The sequence below is a fragment of the Octopus sinensis genome, linkage group LG3 (genome assembly GCF_006345805.1).
Source record: "Octopus sinensis linkage group LG3, ASM634580v1, whole genome shotgun sequence".
NCBI classification, from domain to species: Eukaryota; Metazoa; Mollusca; class Cephalopoda; order Octopoda; family Octopodidae; genus Octopus; species Octopus sinensis.
In genome coordinates this window covers 151,911,553-151,929,264 of record NC_042999.1, presented here as the reverse complement: position 1 = coordinate 151,929,264, position 17,712 = coordinate 151,911,553, and the positions used below count along the sequence as shown (strand labels likewise).

Sequence of the window (17,712 nt, the reverse complement as noted above, 5' to 3'; positions counted from 1 at the left end):
GAAGAAATAGAGTGGGCAGAGATGATAATGAGGAATAGAAGTGGTTCCAGGGAGCAGGGGTGTAGGTAGGCGACCAGAAGGGAGGGGGATGTAATAATATGTGTTGATTCTCCTCACAGATGATTACAGCAGCTGAGTAGTACCTTAGACCACACACACACACAGGTGTTAGGGGATGAGAATTGGGTGAGGTGAAATGCTTAACGTGTCAGATAGAGAGGAGTTAATTACAATGTTTTTTGCTGTAAGGGAATGGGTTTTCTCAAACACAGCAAAACACCAATCATCTGGGTCCGTTGTCATCTCTTTCTTATGGTTCCATGTCTTGAGATCAGCCTTCAGTACTTCATCCCATGAATGCTTGGGTTTCCCTCTTCCAGAAGTTCCAGCAATCGGCACTTCTTTATGCATCTGCCATAATCATCATCGTTTAATGTCTGCCTTCCATGCTGGTAGGGGTGGGACAAACTCTCCTCATCTATATGCATCACATGACCAAACCACCTAAGCTCCATGTGGCTCCGGCAGAAGGTTAAGGTGAACTTTTGCTGACTCTTTTGCCACAACTTTCTCTCACTCTTTCCTCCTGCATCTAGCAGCTCACCTGTGACAGACTGGAATCCCATCCAGGTGGGAAACCTATATGCCAATGAGACCGGGAAATGAGTCAGGCATGGCTCAAGAACAAACAAACAACAACATGTATTGGTGGAAGCTGCACACATTGGTGAGAAATTGCAGATAAATTGGTGCTTCATAGAAAAGTACCTTGTAGTATTAGTTTCATCCAAGTTACACAGACATCCCTTTGTCACTCACATTATCCAAAATGCAATGAATGAACAAGTGATTAAACTATTTAGAAACATTTAGCCAACAATGCTATTGTTCACATAATTTTATAAAACAATTGAAATCAATAATCTTTGTTGTAATTCCTTCTAATAACTTTGTTAATTTAGGTCATTAGTGATTTCCTTTAAATATGGCCATAAAACTTCTTTGTAAAACATCAGAACTTAAACCAGTGCTGCTGCTGCTGCTACTACTACTACTACTACTACTACTACCACTACCACTACTACTACTACTACTACTACTACTACATGTGTTGCTGATAAATTTTTAATTTTTAGGCTGAGAGGAAAACCAGTATGTAAGCCTGTGGTTGTAAATGTGCAAGATGCAAGAGTTTGTGACTGTGTTGGTGTGTAGAGGATGAGAGATGGATAAAGAAGTGCCAAAAAGCCCAAGTGAAGATAACTCTTGCAAGAGGAAGTGGCCGAGAAAAGCATAAGAAGAAATGGTGAGGGCTGCTTTCAAGATGATGAAACTCCATTGATAACAAAAGACCATGACAAAACAGTGATGGACTGTGCAAGAGGAAATCCGTGCAACAACACATGCAAATGTGGGAAAATGGATATAAAGGGTTAATTTAAAATAAAATAAAACTGAAGAGAAATAAGGTCAGTAGAAAGGTATATTTGAAGCTGTTTACAAAGCAAATAATTTTCCAAGAAGTGGAACATCATCATCATTTAACATCCTTTTTTCCAAGCTGGCATGGGATGGTTGGTTTGACATGGATAAACAAGCCAGGTGGCTTGCACTAAGATATCCAGTGTCTGCCTTGACATGATTTCTACAACTGGATGCCCTGCTTGATGCCAACCATTTCACAGAGTGTGTTGATGAAGTCACCAAGTATCCACAAGACAAGACCCCTTAACTGAGTGGAGTATAGTATTGAGGGATAAGAAAGTAAGGTAGAGGAACAGGAACAGGTGTCTTGCTGAAGTTGGTTAATAATTATAGCATATTACATCACAGGGATTATTCTAAAAATTTCACTGACATAATTTCAAGAAGGAAATATGGTTTAGTAATAATAGTGATTTAATTTGAATATTATGAGAGAAACCAGAGAGGGAATGGAATTCAGACACAAAAGTCAACAAGTGCATCACGATATACTATAATCATATTTTTAGACTCATGTGTATTTTATCTGTGTCAACAGAAAGTTAACAGTCAATGAAATGAAGCATGTAAACAGCACCTTTATTTATGTTTGTGTATGTATGCTTGCTGTGTATGTGATATTTATATAACAAACATATACACATACTTAGCTGTTGTTCATTTAATTACTGCTAGGATGGACAGTAATCTTATCTCTTATTTTAAGAACTGTTCAAAGTTATGTAACTCATTCTTATTCTACTAATCCCAAAACTGAAAACTTAGCTCTAAAAATAGTAAAATATGAAATTATGATCCTCAAACTAACTAGAAACATTAATTATAATTAGTCTCGTTCTTATTTGCATGACTTTTAGGTCAGCCTTACTTCTCATCTTAATCAGTACCATTTCATAACATTTGTTTACTTAGTTCAACCATTTTACTATTTTCCTATTTCCTTATCATTTCATTTTTACCCCTTACTTTAAATCAACACTCATTAAATTCCAGTCTCACCTGAAATTGGCGTATCCCCTTCAAATCCAATTACACTTTAAATAAAGAAAGCTAATTCTCATTTGTTCAAAGGCTGCACTTAAACAATCATACAACACAACTTAATAAGAAACACACACAGTCAGTCTCTCACGATGCGAACGTAATCCTTCAAATTTAGTTGCTTAACCCTCTTGATACTCCATTTCTATAGAAATATACTGCTTTTATTTCAGTTAATTTTGAAAATAAAGAAAAGTTTAGAAAAATAATTTTATTAGGCATAGGAGTGGCTCTATGGTAAGTAGCTTGCTTACGAACCACATGGTTCCGGGTTCAGTCCCATTGCGTGGCACCTTGGGCAAGTGTCTTCTACTACAGCCTCAGGCCGACCAAAGCCTTGTGAGTGGATTTAGTAGACGGAAACTGAAAGAATCCCGTCATATATATGTATATGTGTGTATATATATATATATATATATATATATATATATATATATATATATATACATATATATATATATATATATAAATATGTGTGCGTGTATATGTTTGTGTGTCTATATTTGTCCCCCCAACATCGCTTGACAACCGATGGTGGTGTGTTTACGTCCCAGTAACTTAGCGGTTCAGCAAAAGAGACCGATAGAATAAGTACTAGGCTTCCAAAGAATAAGTCCTGGGGTTGATTTGCTCGACTAAAGGTGGTGTTCCAGCATGGCCACAGTCAAATGACTGAAACAAGTAAAAGAGTAAAGAATAAAAGAGTATTGTTAAGCTGGTGTTTGGAACATGAACTTACATGGAATTTAGAGGCAAGGTTTTAATTTAGATTACTTTTACCATTTAAGCATTTAAACTGGCCATGACCAGTCCAAACATTCTACCTATTTTAGGTTCTAACCAGCCAAATCCAGCCTCTCACACTTATCCTACAATGTCATTCTAAAAATAAACAATCACATCACTGAAATCTCAAAGCTACGATTAATTCAACACATGATTAATTCAAACAATGCAATTTGACAGAGTAACCAGAATGCTAATGAGTTAAAACAGGAAGTTTGTATCATGGAACCTTGGATAACCTCAGGTGGTTGGTATCAAAAGGGTTAAACAAGTGCAAAGTAATAGTGTACTTTAAGGATAAAAGCACATGTATATTATATGACCATCGTGATCTTAGGACCTAAATTGTCTAAAAAAACCTATAATCCCATGTATAAGATGCAGTGTTTTGCAAATGCTACAGAAGAGATGATCTACTTAAAAATTAACTGTCATTTGGGAGTCTGGCTTGGTAACATGTATCCATGCTTTTGGCTAACTGCTTTGGGTGCCTGTGTAGTCATGATCATATAAAGACACACTTTGACTCTCCCCGCCTTTAGCCCAGTAGCACAACCAGAGAGTAACAGATGGAGAAAAAAACAGAGGGGAGAGAGAGAGAGAGAGAGAGAGAGAGAGAGAGAGAGAGAGAGCTGCACTAGCATTCAGCTGGTATTCATTTTCAGCCAAGTAGTGTGGAGCAATGTGAAATAAAATGCTTAAGTTCCTGCCTTAACCCTTTTGTTACCGTATTTATTTTGAGATGTCTGTGTTTCGTTCAATTAATTTTAAATATAACAAAGTATTTAGTAAAATGACTTAGTTATCATTAAGCTACTGTTAGGAACATAAATTGTGACTAAGGTTTGGTGGGAGATTTTAATTCAAAACTTATGAAAACAAGACATTTGAACTACAGAGCCAGAGCCAGTATCAGCTGGGTTGGTATCGAAAGGGTTAAAGACCCAATATTCTTCCCAGTTCCACAACATCATGAACATAAGCTGAACTCTCTAATTACTAGATCACATGCCCCAACTTTTATTCCTTTACTTCTTTCAGTCATTGGATTACAGCCGAGCTGGGACACAACCTTGAAGGTTTTTTAATTGATCAGATCAACCCATGTACTTATTTTTTAAGTCTAACACTCATTCTACAGATTTCATTTTGCTTGCTAAGTTGCAGGAACATAAACAAACCAACACCAGTTATGATCACCAACCAACCACCTGACAATTAACCCATTAGCATTCAGATTACTCTGTTAAATGTAATACTTATTTATTTGCATATTTTAAAAACTAACCATGTTTTATAATGTAGCTTTGAAATTTTGAAGATGTGATTGTATATTTTAAAATCACATTGCAGGGTAGGTGTCAGAGGCTGGATTTGCCCAGTTTAAACATAAAACAGGTATTATATTTGGGCCAGTTTTGGTCCATTTAAGTGCTAAAAGGTTAAACCATGTATCTTTATTAGATAATCTATTTATACTCCAATATATTAGCCTTTAATATTTCATTATTTAATTTTATATAGAATACATTGATATGTAATAAAAAAGGACAATTTAAAAAATAAAACTTTATTGTGCCTTTTCCTTAATAAAAATGGGTGAAGAGAAAATTTGTACCCTAATTCTATGTATTACACATACCCTTAAGTTTAATCTTGATTTTGATTAAAAGGAAAAAGTCTGTTTTCTAATATACAGAGTTTTGCAGAATTTCTCTTTTGAGAAACCAGAGTAAGTGAACACTGAAGGCTATCAGCTTTCAACATTGTGTCATATGGTATTAATTGAAATTGTGTACACCTCAGCTATCACTTTATTTCATAATACCTTTGACACTGTAAATAGTTTGGTTCATCATTAACTAACACACATTCCACATTCATATGGACTGTGTGTATGGTTTGTTTTTTGTATGTGTGTGTGTGTGTGTGTGTGTGTGTGTGTGTGTGTGTGTGTAAGCACATGTACATATACATACATGAGCACACATATACAGTTACACACACATACATCATCATCACCATCACCATCATCATATCATCGTCATCATTTAACATCCACTTTTCCATGCTTGCTTGGACCAGATGGATTTCATTTAGGCAAATTTTCTACAGCTGGATGCTGTTCCTGTCACCAATCTATGCCTGTTTCCAGGCAAGGTAATATTTCCCAATGCCTGGTCATGTTTTTATGGAAAATTGGAAACAAATGACACTGCTAGTATAACAGTGACACTCGTTTACAACTATTATGCAATATCAAGACAAGGAGAGAGAAAGAGAGAGATATACGCACAAACATACACACACACACAAATGCACTGACAGGCACTTATATCAATATACAATGGTCTTCCTTTAGTTTCCATACAACAAATCCATTCACAAGGTTGGCCTGGTGCTAGAGTAGAAGATACTTGTTCAAGATAACATGCAGTGAGACTGAACTCAGAATCATGTGTTTGGACTTGAACAATCAACTGAAATATGCCTGATGATATGAAGGGCATTCGGTTACAGAAACTATGGCAGAAATTGGAACATCCAAGCTACTTCACAGGTTATATGCCATGCCTAAGGGAGTAGTGGGTTTCTAAGTCCAAATAAAAACAGATTTATGTTAGAGGAGACTACTGCAGTGCTGCTGCATGGCACAGCTCCTCTAGTACAAGTGGTGTGATAAAATGCATCATTATAAGACACAAAGAATAAATAACAACAACAATAATGTTGGTTGCTTTTCCTGGTTCCCATGTATGACAAGACATCATCCAATACATGCCAGCATTATGGCGGTGAGCTGGCAGAAATGTTAGCACGCTGGGTGAAATGCTTAGCTGTATTTCGTCTGCCGTTATGTTCTGAGTTCAAATTCCGCCAAGCTCGACTTTGCCTTTCATCCTTTCGGGGTCGATAAATTAAGTACCAGTTATGCACTGGGGTCGATATAATCGACTTAATCCATTTGTCTGTCCTTGTTTGTCCTCTCTGTGTTTAGCCCCTTGTGGGTAGTAAAGAAATAGGTATTTCATCTGTTTCTAATTTGAGTTCAAATTCTGCCAAGGTCGACTTTGCTTTTCGTCCTTTCAGGGTTGATAAATTAAGTACCAGTTGTGTACTGGGTCAATGTAATCGACTGGCCTCATCTCCCAAAATTTTGGGCCTTGTGCATAGAGTAGAAAAGAATATATGCCAGCATGGGAAAATGGCTGCATGACAATGACGACAACAATGATGATGATGATGATAATGATGATGAAGATGATGGTAGTAGTGGTGATGATAGATAGGGAGGTAGGTAGGTAAGTAAACACATATGCAGACACACAGACAAACAGAGAGAGAGAGAGAGAGGAAAAGAGAGAGAGAGGAAGAGAGAGAAAGAGAGACTGACATACAGGGTATACATGAATCACCATTTATGGAAATGTTCTGGTTCACTGCCAATTGAAGCACCTTTCTGAGGTGATAAATTAAATTAGTGATTGATGTTGAAATGCTAGAAACTTTCTCCTTTAAACCAAATGCTTAAAAGGGTCATAAAAACAGGAAATAGAATTATTACTGTTCTTCCATACTTGAGTGTCAAAAAGAAATGATCTAATGAAAATATATAGTCTCCCCCCCCACTGCACCTACTCAAGATAAAAATTACAGAATTCCCCTCCCCCTCCTACCCTTCCTCTCTTTTCATATTTCATCTGCTTTTCCTACCTAACTTGAATTAGATCATTTTGCGCATTCAGAAAAGGGCATCAGTTCTTTGAGCTGAAATTTTTCTTTTCTTTTCTTTTCATTTTTTGGTGGGATCTCCTAAGAAAGGGATCCACAGGGTGAGACAAATATCTATCAGTCTATCTATCTGTCTGTATCTATCACTCTGTATGCTTGCACGTCTAATCATCATCATCATCACCATTTTCCAAGGTGTATAAATTACTGAGATTTCAACATTCCCCTCTGAATGGGATGCTGGTCTGCCTCAGGATTAACTTCCCAGTTTTGTTGGAGCCATTTGTGGCTGAGTGGACTGAAGCAGCATAAAATGAAGTGTTTGCTCAAGTACACTGTGATCTTACAGTGTGCAACAGCCAAACCACTAGGCTACATGCCTTCACACTTCACTTAAAAAAGGAAAAAAAAATTAATCATTTATTCAAAAGAGGAAGGATAACGTCCTTATCCTCCTTTCAAGGCCTCCAAGACTGGTGGGAGGGAAGGAGGAGACTTGACCCAAATACTTGCAACAAAGTCGACATGGCTAAAGGCACCTAGATGGTGATATTAAACCAGGTAAACAAAGGCGGCGAGCTGGCAGAAACGTTAGCACGCTGGACGAAATGCTTAGTGGTATTTCGATGCCGTTACGTTCTGAGTTCAAATTCCGCCGAGTTTGACTTTGCCTTTCATCCTTTCGGGGTCGATTAAATAAGTACCAGTTACGCACTAGGGTCATATAACCAACTTAATCCATATGTCTGTCCTTGTTTGTCCCCTCTGTGATTAGCCCCTTGTGGGTAGTAAAGAAATAGATATTAAACCAGGTAACAGATAAAGTCAATTACCCAAAATACAATAAAGGAAACAAAAATTAGTAATAACTGACCGCTGTAGTGACTGTAGTTAAATTTCTTTCATATCTTCATACTGGCCTTCAAAACAATCATTCTAACAACTATCATTCTAACAACACAATCATTCTAATTCTGCAAACTTTTAAAAATATTATTGTCATAGCTGACACAGCACTTGCATTTTTGCATATGTCAAACAGTGTCAAGTTAAAATGTAGATGTTCTTGTTAGCAGGAGTTGGAAAGGTGCTTAAATTAAAACAACATCAGCAAATATATGATGAAGTTGATCCTGTGCATTTTATAGACTAAGTGACTTTTTTTTTAAGTAGTTCGCAAATGTTACATAGATAATAAACACACATGAATGCAGATTGCATAGCATTATGATAATACCACAATGCAACATAAGCTACATGAACTGCACATTAAGTATTCACTTTTTGTCATCCATAATAAATTACCTAAATTTAAAGGTCATGGTTTTAACATGTCAAATAAATATTTGAAGCAAACAATTTTTAAAATGCATGTGACATATTTGTTCTAAGACTAGTTTTGTTTTAGGGCAAGTTTTTTTTTTCTACTTGAGCCAATATTTCTCAGAGAGGTCTGTAAGAGATACCAACTGAATTTATAACCATGAATCAAACCCTCAGTTTTCATGAGCCAATTTATTGGTTCAACCAGTTAAATCAGCCGTCATTTTAGGCGAGACAGAGTTTCATCAAGACAGCTCATCCGGTTCTGTTAATGAACTAGTTTGACTTTACCACATCTATATATTGAAATGACATGATCATGTGATTGACCAGACTATTGGATATTGTTATACATCATTGGTCACAATGCACTTTGCAACATTTCAACTTTGGAATGATGCCACCCTATTGGCTAGGTAAGCAGGCCAACATTCCCCACTGATCAGAAGACTAGCCTGTTGCAGGGTTACTCATTTATGGCTTAGTGGTTAGGGTGTTGGACTCATGATCATAAAATTGTGGTTTCAATTCTTGAATCAGGTAATGAGTTGTGGTCTTGAGTAAAAAGAAAACTCCATTCCACATTGTTCCAGTCCACTCAGCTGGCAAAAATGAGTAACCCTGTGATGGATTGGTATCCCATCCAGGTGGGGAATTTATATGCCATTAAATCAAGAAACTGGCCCTTATAAGTAGGCATAACTCAAGAAGGGAACATTTTCCTTTGGCTTCTTGCAGGCAGCTTATTTCTGCCATCATGGAATTCAGAGACTTAGCTTACTTCATGTGAATGTTGCTGGTGTTACTTTTCTTCTCCTTCACAACAAAATAACAGCCTTTAATGAGTACTGGCAAGAGGTTCTCAATCAAAACTGACTCCAACTATTTGCAGTTCTGAAACTTCATAACAGTTCACTAAAATCTCTAATATATCACTTCTTAACTTGTTATATTTTTAACTATGCAACACACAGCCTCTTCTCTAATTTGCAACATCTCCATTATGCCACAATCTGTTATGTGACACTTAATCTTTACATTTGGTACCCTCCTCCATACATTATTACAACTTAACCATTACTAGTCTTTTAGGTTTAATACTGGACCTAACATCTTATAAGTCAATTATACTCTACAAGCCATAAACTACTTCTACCTATTTCCTAATGGCACTCCACTGGTTACAATGATGAGAATTCTAGTTGACCTGATTAACAGAACAGTCCTGTTCATAAAATTAACATGCAAGTGGCTGAGCACTCCACAGATATGCACACTCTTAACATAGTTCTCAAGGAAATTCAGAATGTGGCAAGGCTGGCCCTTTAAATTACAGGTACTACTCACTTTTTCCAGCTGAGTGAACTAGAGCATTGAGGAATAAAGTACCTTGCTGAAGGACCCAACATGCCACCAGGAATTGAACTCATGACTGTATGATTGTGAGCTGAAGACCCTAACCACTGAACCACATGCCTTCACATAATATCCAAATAATTCAACAGTGTAAAGCTACGTTCATGTCTCAGTGTCGCTGGAATTAATGTTTATTATCTTCTCACATTCATTTCAACTTCAATATGATTTATAAACTTAAATTTCAATAGTAATAAAAGAACATGGATATTCATGATGCAAAAACAAAAAAATAATAATTATAAAATTATAAAATATAAAATAATTATAATAATTATAAAATTATAAAATATAAAATAAAATTAAAAAATTAATAATTAATATAAATTAAAATACAAATTAACTCTGTAAACAATTATTTCTATTTTCTAGACACAGGGTCCATTTTCATGTAGAAAATAAGCATACAGAGGAATTAACTGGATTCAAATATTTTAGCAGTATTAATTTTATCATAAAACTGTCTAAGTTATCACTAATAGGATCTAATACAAGTAATATTAAAATAGTTCAGAGATCCTATCTGGAAGAAAAATCAATACTTAAGTTAATGTTAAAATGTTTAATACAGAGAGGATTAAGAAGCAAACTAGAAATAAACAAAAGTGAACTTAATATTAGTCATTGTTTAATAACTGTTTTCCCTCAGGGCAGTTTTTAAATATTATTTCTAATTAGTTTTTTTTTAATGCTCTATGAATTAAATAGTTTAACATTAACTTATAAATTGAAAAATATATTAAATTTGGTGACCATTACAAAATGAAGCTGAAGCTATTAAAGTAATTAAATAACGCAGGCGTGGCTGTGTGGTAAGTAGCTTGCTTACCAACCACATGGTTCCGGGTTCAGTCCCACTGCGTGGCACCTTGGGCAAGTGTCTTCTACTATAACCAAAGCTTTATGAGTGGATTTGGTAGATGGAAACCGAAAGAAGCCCATTATATATATATGTGTGTGTGTGTGTGTGTGTGTGTGTGTGTGTGTTTGTGTTTGTCCCACCACCATCGCTTGACAACTGATGTTACTGTGTTTATGTACCTGTAACTTAGTAGTTCGACAAAAAAAGACCGATAGAATAAGTACTGGGCTTACTAAAAAGGTGTCTTGCATCAGAAGGTTTATTTAGATGGTGTCATCTATGCCAAGTCAAGAAAGCAATTGCATGCTGGCACTAAAGTGGCAGCCTGAGGGCAGAAGAGCAACAGGGTGCCCTAAAACCTCATGGTGAAAAACTATTGACAAGGAGACAAGAAGGGTGGGGAAGCTGGAAGGAGACCAGAACAATGGTAGAAAACAGAGCTGATTGGAGAGATCATGTAGTGGCTTTACATGTTTCATAGCATGGAGAGAACTAATAATAATATATAAATTCATGCCAAGTAAGTGACCATCATGCCTCAGAATATCCAACTTGCTCACTACATCCATGGTGAGGGACCTTATATTCTTTTCTACTTCAGGCACAAGGCACGAAATTTTGCAGGGAGGGGGTCAGTTGAAATAGATCGAGGGGGCCAGTATGCAACTGGTACTTAATTTATCGACCCTGAAAGGATGAAAGGCAAAGTCAACCTCGGTGGAATTTGAACTCCGAACGTAAAGACAGAGGAAATATTGCTAAGCATTTCACCCGGCATGCTAAGGTTTCTGCCAGCTCGCTGCCTTCAGGGACCTTATATTGTTTCAGTTATTCAACTTGTAACATACGAGCATTTGAAAATTAGCAGTTATTTATTGCAAAACAAGAAGTTGTCTAAGGCAGGTCAGTATGAAGGGGGTCAAACTATACCAATATTTAAAATCTGATTTTAAACTATTACTGATGATGATGATGACATATTTCTCTCATCTACCCGTGTGTTTGCTCATTGATCATAAACAACAGCTTTGTTGACCAAGTCTTTTGCTTGCTTGCAGTCCACCATGAAAGTATGTTATGGTTTCTTGATATATGTTATATGTGATGCAATCTTTGTAAACAAATGGCTCATCCATATGGTGTCATTCATTTGCAGTTCTCCACACATGTCCAGGCTGTTTGTTTGTTGTTTGATAGACCAGGAATTAATTTATCAGACCTTCTTGGAAATAAGTTGAGGGAGGGCTTCGTAACATAGTGTCAGGTGTGTCATGACAGGTATCATGTTGCAAAAAAAAACAAATCTGTCACAATATACTCTTGTTTGACCCATGCAAACATGGTAAAGTGGACATTAAAACAACGATGATGGTGATGGTGATGGTGATGATGACGATGATGACAACGATGGCGATGATGATGATGATGATGAGGAGGAGGAGGAGGAGGAGGATGGGGAAGATATTACCATGGAAAAATCCTGATGATGAAGATGATGATGATGATAATGATGATGATGACAATGATGATGATGATTATGATGATATTACCAATACATTAGCTCTGCATTAAATAATGATAAATGGTAAATGTTTGATTCTATTTGATACAAATATATCAATACATTTTACACACATAATTTTCATTATTATTCTTATCATTTTTATTTTATTTTTTGTTTTTGAATTAATCTACAATGTTTAATAGAATATATAAATATTCCAAATTTTATTTTTGTCTAAGACTGATATGAAGAGGCTCTTACCGTTATTGCTGCACTGTAAAACATGGTTGAAACTGTCATCTGGTAATACCGCCACTCTGCAAGAGAGAAAGAGAAAAAAACATTCTATGAATAACAAATATCAATATTATTATTACCATATTCTATAGAATCAATTTAATGTTCCTTAGAAAGAAAAAAAGTTCTGCTACTACCACCACCACCACCACCATCACTATGGACTTTAGCAACAACAACAACAACAAAAATAATAACACTAATGATAATAATGGTTTCTGTGAAAGTCGCATGGGCTTTCAAAAAATTATGTTATAAAGCAATTAAAAGCAATACACAAAAATAAATAATACAAAATTAAGAAGTAAAGATGCTAATGGGATGACACACACACCCATGCACACTGGTTGATTTCAACTGGTGGTGGAGAGTGCATCCTTCAAGATGCCGTCTCACAGATAATAAAACGGACATGGAATCATTTTACTTTAAAATCTGACAAACTTAATTCTTGATTCCTGCATTATTCTATAAATAATATAAAAATGAGAATGGAAATAATAAATTATGGATTTGATAACTGCAAGAAAAAATTCTACAAGAATATTGCAAGAAGACTATTGGACATTGTGTTTAGAGATAGATAACATTTTGAATCAGGAGTTGATGGAATGCAATGATTGCAAATGCAGTCTTAAAGACAAATGTTCCTATTTTAGCTTTCCATTTTTTTTAAAAGCCCACTTTTCTATGCTTGTATGGGTCAGATGGAACTGGTTAAAGAAGATTTTCCCTGGCTGGATACCTTTCCCGTTGCCAACCCTCATTTGCTTCTAAGCAAGGTAATGTTTCCACACAGTCAGACATGTTTTCATGGAAGACTGGAAATGAATAACACCACTAGTATGATGGTGGCACTCATTAGATGACACCAAGATGGGAAGGCACAAACACAAACACATACACACACACACACAAACACACATACACACATACACACACACAAACATACACACACACAAACATGCACATATAGTGACGATTGCCAGAGATGATTTTTAAAATGAGAATGTCTGAAATAAACTTGACTGCTCTTACAAATGGGAATACTAAAAATGAACCCGACCACTCTCTAAAATTAAGTAAAAAAAAATGGAAAAAATAATCCAGAATCCTTGTCTGTCTTATAAATAATTATAGTATATAATACATACTTCATTGTTGTTGTGTGTCTACTATCTTCTCAATAGTTATAACTTTAATGCTCATCTTGTTCTTCAGACACAACAATAATGATAATTCTTGACAAAGATATCAAACTTTACATTTGTAATACAGAAGGGAAAAGTAAAATTCTCACATTCTCATATACATTAACGAATGGCAGTAGTTAAGTTTTAACATGTTTAATTGTAAAAAATTTAAAATAATTATGCAATATTAATCAACAATTAATATTATTTGAATTATTCTTGCAAGTATGGAAGACAGTTCTAGATAGGTTTTGGTCTAATAAAACTTCTTCAGCCAACTACAGACTCCACCATACTTGCTAAAGTCTTGAAGCACTCCGTCGGTTATGACGATGAGGGTTCCGGTTGATCCGAATCAACGGAACAGCCTGCTCGTGAAATTAAAGTGTAAGTGGCTGAGCACTCCACAGACATGTGTAACCTTAACGTAGTTCTCGGGGATATTCAGCGTGACACAGAGAGTGACAAGGCCGGCCCTTTGAAATACAGGTACAACAGAAACAGGAAGTAAGAGTGAGAGAAAGTTGTGGTGAAAGAGTACAGCAGGGATCACCACCATCCCCTGCCAGAGCCTCGTGGAGCTTTAGGTGTTTTCGCTCAATAAACACTCACAACACCCGGTCTGGGAATCGAAACCGCAATCCTATGACCGCGAGTCCGCTGCCCTAACCACTGGGCCATTGCGCCTCCACTTGCTAAAGTAGTGATAAGAGGTTAACTAAGCAGATGTCAGGGTACAGTGCATAAGCTGGCTCAGAAAAAAATAGCATATTTTAGAATATATTAGTCAGAGAACACTATGGAAAGAGATTTCTCAGAGACGCTGGATCAAAATTATTTTACAGACTTGGTTTCAGTTACTTTCATTTCCAAACAATGAAACAATAGTTTCTCATATTTAGTATGGAACTCGATATTTTTAGAGAAAGGGAAATGAAAATTGTAAATTTTATAATTTTCCCAAGAACTTTAATGGTATGAGGTGAAAGAGATCAAATCATGGACTGACAATTTAATGGGAAGTGGAAAGCATTTATATCTTTTGTTGTGATGTAAATACGATGAAACATTCCCAATTTGAAATTGAAACCAAGTTGCAGAACTGTCTAAAAAGAGACCCCTGTCTAAACTATGCCCTTCATTATCGTCATTTGATGTCTACTTCCCATCTCTTTACTCTTTACTTGTATCAGTCATTTGACTGTGGCCATGCTGGAGCACACCTTTAGTCGATCAAATCGACCCCAGGACTTATTCTATGTAAGCCTAGTTGTCAAGTGACGTTGGGGGGACAAACACAAACACACAAACACACACACACACAAATATATACATATACATATATACGATGGGCTTCTTTCAGTTTCCGTCTACCAAATCCACTCACGAGGCTCTGGTTGGCCCGAGGCTGTAGTAGAAGACACTTGCCCAAGGTGCCACGCAATGGGACTGAACCCGGAACCATGTGGTTTGTAAGCAAGCTACTTACCACTCATGCTGACATGGATTGGACATTTTGTTATTGGTTTGCCGCCTCCTGTCCTGATATAAAAATGAAATCATACACAGGAATATAAAGTTGAAGAAATGCAACTATCTCAGGTTCATCTTTTTGTTACAGTATCAGCCATCAAACATGGTATTTTTCATGGGGAAGGACAGCTCCCTTTAAGGGAAGGAATGAAAGGATCATCAAGTAAATTGCCATGTTTGATAAATTTAAGATGGTGTTTTTGATGCCAACTAAAAAGTACTAGTGTTGGTGCCACATAAAAAGCACCGGTGCTGGTGTCATGTAAAACACATCAGTGATGGTGTCACATAAAAAGCAACCAGTACACTTTGTGAAGCAAATGGCATTAGGAAGAGCATCCAACTGTAGGAATCATGCAAAAGCAGATCTGGTGCACCTCCTATCAAACCATCCAACTCATGCCAGCACGAAAAAATGGACATTAAATGATTATATGATGATAATGGTGTTTAGCACTATGATGAAGAAAGAAGAATCCTCCTCAAGTAAACTCTGTTTTGTCTTCTCATTAACAAAGAGGTGGCAGTACCAAGAATTTTTATTCATATTTTCTTTTTTGGTTGAATGGAACTGATGTTTGTCAGTTTGAGAACTGTTACAGGAGTGATTTGCCAGACAGAAGTTTACTTTTACACAACAATAATTTCGTATATATGTGCAAGGCTTGAAATTTATAGAGGAAGGTGTGAGGGTGGGGAAAATGGCATGGTTATATTCTAGCAATAATGATTTATTGTGCTTTCAGCTTCCTCGTTGAAGCTAAATCTCTTCAAGAATACTACTAATGCACTTGGGAAAAGCCAGAACATTGTAGTACCCCATTTTCTCTCCTATAAAATATACAGACTTTGTTCCTACATACACAAAAAACAAAAACAAAACAAACAAAAAAGCGAAAACCAATAATGATTCCAGTCAAAATATGGTCAATTGAACATATTCCTAATATTTATTTTATTGATCCAAAAGAGATCAAAGGATTTAGTTGACACTGGCATATTTTGATCTCAGATTGTAGAGGAACAAAAAAGAATTTTCAGAAACAGTGTAAAGATTCTCTAACTGTGACTGCTAACTACAAATTTTTTCTTTCTTTTTTGTTTAGCAAACAAAATGTCACTTAGGGTAAAAACAAACTGAATTATGCGTTTAGCTGAAAATGTTCTAAATTCGCTTGTAATCTTACCTAGTTTATTATTTGGTTGCTCTGAACCAGATTGCAAACAAAATTATATTACGCCTGTTTCTAGTTATTAATTTACCATGATGTTAAGCTAGTATTAAAAATCTGTGTCGGCTCAGGGTTTTCTTTTATTATGAAATGCATAATTTTTACTGTAAATATATTGTTCAAAGTATGTTTTATGACAGAAAAGTATAAAGTAACCCGTATCTGAATCTGGTTACTCAACCTATTAGAGAATTTTATAGCAGTAAGTTACTTTACTTATCAGAAACTAACTTTCAACTAAAGTCTGACTGGCAACATTGATTTGTCCATGTATTGCATGTGCTCGATTGAATCTGAATACTTATAATAAAATATTTCAAACTAGATTTCTTCTTCCTACACTGACATCACCTAGTCCTGACAAATGCCAAATATTATTGCAACCTAAGCAAAGCAATATGACTATCGTTATCGATATTCTTTGATGAGTTGTGAAATCCTTGAAATATTGAAAATTCAGCGGAAAAAATCTAGTAAAAATAGAAGTGATCTTTCCAATTTTCTTTCTTTCCTTTTAGCAACAACTGTGGCAGTCTTTTGTCCATCTCTTTAAATACATTTCTATATAAGCATCAAGATCTTAATATCAATGGAATATGGATTAAATCAATACTAATGATAACATGAAAGCAAGTTCATCAGTCTGCTACTCTTAGACATTAATTCTTCTTGACATAAACTACAAAGTTGTTATTGTAGTGAAGAAGCACGTTTGTAATTCGTTTTCAATAATGGTGCCAAAATAGATTGTTATACTTATTTTACATGAAGCAATATAAACACACACACACACAGACAGACACACACACACACACACACACAAACACAGACACGCAGACACACACACACACATACACACACACATATACATGTAAGTAGAGGAATATTAGAGATTTAATGAACAACTTAACAAATCCGTTTCTCTAGTTATTTTGATTCTCCATTATTATCATCTCAATGTCTCCAGTAGCCAACACAGTTTTTCAATGTTTGTTTATGTAACAATTCATACAAAGCTGTTTCATACTTCATAAATATAACCTTTCGCTAAAACATAATTGTTTCTTTTCACATATAAAAAAATGTCTTATTCTAAAACAAAAAAAAAAAAAAGAAAGAAAGAAATAGTTGTCCAAAGATAATAGAAAAGTTACCTCAATGAAAGCTATTTAATTCAGAAATACTATCTCTTGGCAACTAATGAGATGACAAGGAAGCTTCTACAAAGTGGTGTGGCTTGCTAGAAACAGCAACCAAATGTTCCTCAAATCACATCCTATTCTTTTGATGAAAGATTATATTAGGTAA

The 17,712-nt window shown here is 35.7% G+C and overlaps 1 protein-coding gene across 4 annotated transcripts in view; it reads right to left on the bottom strand.

Moving 5' to 3' along the window:
- LOC115209142 (tyrosine-protein kinase SRK2) overlaps nt 1–17,712 on the bottom strand; it is a 583,066-nt gene that overhangs the window by 295,161 nt on the left and 270,193 nt on the right. For all 4 annotated transcript variants that reach the window (XM_036501496.1, XM_029777304.2, XM_029777305.2 and 1 more), the window contains exon 2: nt 12,411–12,466. Coding sequence is in view for 3 of the 4 variants with exons in the window: in XM_029777304.2 (XP_029633164.1) it covers nt 12,411–12,466 (56 nt within the window). In the remaining variant the exon portion in view is untranslated. The remainder of the gene's footprint in view (nt 1–12,410; nt 12,467–17,712) is intronic.